Below are 5,609 nucleotides of genomic sequence, written 5' to 3' on the forward strand. Positions count from 1 at the left end.
TCTCCATGACCTTGCTGATCTTGTTGCAGTAACAGGGTAGGATGAATAAGGAATATAAGTGTTTTACCTTTTTTAATTTATTGTTTATACAGGGAGCAGACCAGTTTGCAGCAATGGCTGGAAGAGGTTCAGCTGTCTGATCTCTACAAATTGCTTTGTGATGCAGGGATACAAGATATGGAAGCTCTTTCACATGTGAGCAGGGACGAACTAGAAAGAACAGGGATGAAGAAGGATAACATAAGCAGACTACTGACTGCAAGCAACATGTTGAAATCGGGTAAGGTTATTGCTATGTATTATTTGTAGACATTAGTCTATGTCATGAAATTTGTTAAGGTTCTACACTTGTATCACATTCAAGGGGTCCATTATATCCAGCTGAACGTGGCTATTGTCAAAAAGAGTAAAGACACTTGAACATTTCTTGCACATTTGGTTTCTGTTCTGTTCGACTGTCAATATTATCTATTGTCTAGTGATTCCAAATTAACAATTGATAGAGGTGACAAAGTTTTAGTATCTGACATGTCAGACAACCATAAGTGGAAAGGTACTGTCGATCAGAATGAAGGGTGGTTGCCATCTTGGATGTTTGATAGCAAACAGAAACCTTCAGTACGTGATTCTCAACAATTGGCAGTCGCCGCTAGTGCAGATGATGAGGTAGCCAGGTCTGACTTGACAATTTCTAAGCACGAACTCCATCCTTCTCAAACAGCAGACCCATCATTTTCGCAAGCAAGTTATTATCAACATGAACCATCTGCTAATACACAACAATCATCTTCTATTGAAACTGCAACCGGGGAAGCTGAAACTGTTGTGTCTTCAGGTTCAATAGACAGTGCTGTTTGTCACTGGGAAAGTGGAGATTTGGTTGGTTGGCTGAAGCATATTGGCTTTTACGACTTTTATAGTACTCTTGGTAAACTTGGCGTAACAGATCTTCCTTCAGCTGTGGCTGTCACTGACGGGAGGCTGAAATTGTCATATGGGAACCGGACACTGCCAGGCTTACATGGGTCTGGGGACGAGGCTAAATCTTGGCATGTATTGGATCAAATGCCTTCTGGCTAAACTGATTCCATTTCACTCAATACGGTACAAGTGAACCAAATTTAATACATGAACATCACAACAAATTAATAAACAATGCATAACATTCCACACCTAAAATATCCAGTCTACCAAAATTGATATCAATTATATTGCAGCATAACAGGTTTGCTTGATTGCACCAATATGCTGAAAAGCGAGTAGTAATACAGTTATAGCAAACACACTCATTGCCAAACTCTGGGACCTCCTGAGTCTTCTTTCCTCTTACACAGCAAACTTATGCGTTGCTTACAAACTACTGTTCCATATTCAATGCCTTGACAGTGTTCAGATCCGACAGTGTGCCATCACGCATCCCTCTGGCTGCTAGAATGATTTCATCTGCAAAAGTGCACATCCCATGCAGAAAATGAGGATCGCTCATCGATGGCAACTGCTGCCAAACACCAGGCCAGCTGTCCAACCACGATACATTATTTCCTATCAGTCCATTATATTGAGGCATCATTCTTCCTCCACCAACCACGAGCTTTCCTGATGCCACAGCACAAGAGCAGCCATACAGTGATGTTGCAGGCAGACTAAGCAAATGAAGGTCAGGAAGGGACATGGCTTATACAGAGTTAATGTACTGGCCGGCCTATCCTCCGACAACACAAAGCATGTTATCGATAATAAGACCTCTACACAATTTTCTTGCCTGCTTGAGCTTTGCACTAACAGACTGCTGACCTCTTCGCATATCATAGATCAACACATTGCCCAATGTGCCAGACTGATATTCACCTCCAATGATATATATTTTTGTCACCATCCGAAACAGCACTGAAGCATTCCAGTTGTGACCCAATTTCCAAGGAACAGAAATCACCCCACACGTTATTATCAATATCATATGCACAATTTTCAAGCTCCAGCCAGTACCACTATTGCGTTGGAGATAATAAGTGGCAAACAGGCAATCGTTGGCTGTAAAAACTGTTTGAATTCGAGCTCCTGATTTGGGAACAGTTGCTTTGTCGCTTGACAGGATATCACAAAGGTATAAGTTATAAAAGCCACTAACTACCACCTTGCCTTTGACTGTGCCGATACAATTAAGAAAGCCATGCCTCTTTGGTAGTTGGGGCAACTGTGTCCACCTTTTCGGTAAAAGATGAGCCTGCAAAGAAATGGCAACAATGTCAACAGTTTAGATATGATACAACTACTAACCTCCTCCTCAGCAATCCGTCCAGGTTTCTGTTGTGCTGTTTCAACAAAAGATAACCTATTATCTAAATCATGATGACCATGTAAAAGGGTATCACCTATTCTGTCTGCAGACTCTTCAACTGCTACAATATTTTTCACTGGGAGAGGGTCCAAAAACCCACCCATACCATATGACACACCTATAGTTAAACAATAGAAGTCAGTTGCAATTCAACTGTCCTGTTATGATAATAAGAGAACATACGAGGCATAATGGGACCACTTCTTTCGTGTAAAGAAAGAGAAAGTAAAGAGGGTAAAAAGTTGACTGATGCAGTTGTTGGAATATCAAATTCACTTTGAGTCACAGATGACACAGATGATGTAAATGGCAGAGTTGTACTGGTACGACTGGGACTCGATCCAAATACGGTATTTGATAATGCTGCCCTGGAAGAACCTGAATGTGGCACCACATCGGAAAGCGTTGAAACAGAACTTGAAGCAGTTGATCCCAAATTTGATTCATCAAAAGAGTCAAGCAACATTGAAGCTGATGATGATACATTTGTATCAGAGACTTGTTGAATAGACATGCTAGCAATCGCATTGCCAGTATCTACTTCTGTAGCTAAATTGTCTATGCCACCACGGCTGCTCTGATTGCACGAGATGGATGTTTGTCCTATGATCCCTTCAAACATTGTAATTATTTCTAGAAAATCAAACAATTGTAACAAGATAAACCCACGGCTTACCTAGTATATGTCTAGTAATTGTTTTACCTCCAAAATCTAGCCTGCTGTCTGGCTGATCACTCCAGCAACGAGTAATTAATTGTCGAAAGCCTTTACTGCAGTTGTTGTCACTCAGTTTAGGTCTCTGGTTAGCCAGGACATTTGCATGAATCACTGCACTGCTCATTGTAGCTACATAAAAGTAGCATAGTGACACTCTCATTCAAACTTACAAGTAGTACAAACTAGAGCAACCATAAACAGGCTTCATTTCTTTCAGTTGCCTCAGAATGATAGAAAACCTGAGTAGAACAGTGCATTCAATGACTATACTTCAGAGTAGAACACGAAGAACTTACGAATAAACATCAATCTTCGTTTCTTGTTTCTTCTCTACTTTGTCTAGAAAGACTTCTGGGGCAGTGAATGCAACGGTTCCCATCACAGTTGAGATACTGCTCGATTGAACTGCTGATCGTCTTGAAATTCCTCTCATTGTTGACAATCCAAAGTCTATAATCTGTCAGCAAAGACATCTATGAAGTAGAAGTCATCTACAATGGAATTGCACAACCTGCTTGCATACTGAAAAGTGTGCTTTTCTGTGTTCAATCGTGGGTATCAGTTTAGAATTTGTGATATTTTTTAATACAATTGCTTTGATTGCAAACTTTAAATGGCAAAACATGAATTGATGAATGGATTTATTTATTTATTAATCAATTTGATAAATAGAACATGTCAATTGTAAAATACTATTATGTCATTGTCAAGCTTCGACTCTAACTGCCAGTTTTGAACTCATCTGAGATATTAGCAGCTGAAATTTCATATGTATAGTAACATGTGAAGCTGTCAACACATATCATACTTACAAAGAGACACAAACAGACAGACAGACAGATAAAGACATAAACAAAGACCTCTGAGAACATTACAACATCACTCCATTGTGTGTTATGTTCCTGGTACTGACAATAATTCCATGATTGATACCCATGGATGCTCACCTTGCAGAAGTAATTGCAATCAACTGAAACATTGGCTGTTTTCAAGTCTCTGTGTATAATTGAAGGGTTGAGACTGTGCAAAAAGTCCATTCCCTTTGCAATTTCCAAACTCATCTTCAGTCGACAGCTCCACTTTCTGACTTCAGGATGCTCACGTTCTTCTGACAGCAACATGCTCTCCAAATCCCCATTTCCTACATGTTTCATTACAATCAGTCAGTCGATGAAGGATGGTAACTTCTGACAGAAAACTCTTCTCATCACTAAAGCAGATTTGCATCAACCGCAGTAAAACAATGCTATTATAGCTCTTCTTGTGTATTTACCTAGGTTTCAGTCTCCTAGGCGTCGAGAGAATCTTTACGGCAACTAGTTGAACAGAATCTCTCAAGAGACATCTATAGACTTCTGCGAAGGTGCCTGAACCAAGCCAGTCATTGCCTGTGTCGTAGACAAGTCATCTGACCGAAACAGTGTGGGGCCTAGGATAACTTGCCGCAGCCATTGCTTAAGACCCCGTGTATTGCCCGTATGTTTTTAGCCCAAGCTTATAATGCGAAAGACCTAAAATACGCGTCGAAGCTCGTGTTCATCAGTTTAGCTAATAGTATAGCCTCTAAATAATTAGTGATTATTAGTAAGTTATGCATTGCGAGAAGCAGGAAAATTGGAGGCGTGGTCACCTCACGTGATTCTTTCTGCAGGTTAGGTAGGGTTTACTCTGTAACATATACATTTTACAGCTACGTTTTTCTGTTAGTTTAAAGGAAGAAACATGTATCCAGTCAATAGAAAAGTCTAGTTACCAACTTTCCTAAATGATCACGTTGTATACGGGGTTATTTTCCGGTTGAAGCACCTCATGGAAACTTGGCTAGAGGAAAGCGGGTTGTCAGAGTGCTACAAGCCGCTGTCTGACGCTGGAATCAATACGCTCGAGGTTGCTGCTCGCCTGACGAAGGAGGACCTGAAGAGGGCAAACATCGAGCAGAGTGACATCGTTGAGAGACTTTTGACAGCTTGCAGCTCCTTGAAATTTGGTAAGATTGACGATATGTGACAGAAATGTGCCATTATTGACGTAATTTATTTACGTGTTGAAGGTAAACTATCAATGGATGTGGAAAAAGTAAATGGAAAAACTGATGGCAGTCAGCATGTGCCCACGGCGTCTTTTACTGCCAACTGTGATTACCAAGAGACGGAGTATGTCAAACTTACCTACCTAACTGTTTGAATGTGACAGTGACTGTCTTGTAAATGGCGCTTTAGTGACAGTGAACTAACAATTAAGAAGGGGGACTTAGTGGTGTTGGATAAAAGTGACAAGGACAGATGGAAAGGAGTTGCACACGAAAAGGAAGGTTTCTTTCCGTGTAGGATTTTTAATGAAATCCTAAATTCTTCAGCCAGCAGTCCACAGCCGCTTTCAGATAAGGCAACTGCAAAGGAACCAGTTATTGTCAATCAACCAACAACAACAACTACATCAGGTGCTGCAGAGGTACCAACATTGCGTGACGTTGCAGAGGGAAAGGACGATCGAGATCAATCCACCACTTCATCACATGCTATAGATAAACTGAAGGTGCTTGAGCTTGCAGAG

At 40.7% G+C, this 5,609-nt stretch overlaps 1 protein-coding gene across 1 annotated transcript; it reads right to left on the reverse strand.

Moving 5' to 3' along the window:
• Positions 1-997: 997 nt before the first annotated feature.
• On the reverse strand, positions 998-4,210 carry LOC134184696 (serine/threonine-protein kinase Tao-like). Its single transcript, XM_062652441.1, has 8 exons — positions 4,004-4,210; positions 3,353-3,513; positions 3,249-3,295; positions 3,042-3,185; positions 2,870-2,971; positions 2,522-2,809; positions 2,278-2,456; positions 998-2,224 (listed from the first exon to the last, which is right to left on the reverse strand). The coding sequence occupies exons 1-8, from the start codon at positions 4,208-4,210 to the stop codon at positions 1,703-1,705; spliced, it is 1,650 nt and encodes a 549-aa protein (XP_062508425.1). The 3' UTR covers positions 998-1,702.
• Positions 4,211-5,609: the final 1,399 nt, after the last annotated feature.

The sequence above is a fragment of the Corticium candelabrum genome, chromosome 9 (assembly GCF_963422355.1).
Source record: "Corticium candelabrum chromosome 9, ooCorCand1.1, whole genome shotgun sequence".
Taxonomy (NCBI): Eukaryota; Metazoa; Porifera; class Homoscleromorpha; order Homosclerophorida; family Plakinidae; genus Corticium; species Corticium candelabrum.

What these genes read in the sequence shown, in the direction of transcription:
- LOC134184696 (XM_062652441.1), bottom strand. Translation starts at nt 4,210, where the DNA reads ATGAAACATGTAGGAAATGGGGATTTGGAGAGCATGTTGCTGTCAGAA. An exon ending in ATTGCAATTACTTCTGCAAG is followed by an intron (nt 3,514 to 4,003) that starts GTGAGCATCCAT and finishes CTTTGCTGACAG; the next exon opens with ATTATAGACTTTGGATTGTC. An exon ending in AAGTGGTCCCATTATGCCTC is followed by an intron (nt 2,457 to 2,521) that starts GTATGTTCTCTT and finishes GTTTAACTATAG; the next exon opens with GTGTGTCATATGGTATGGGT.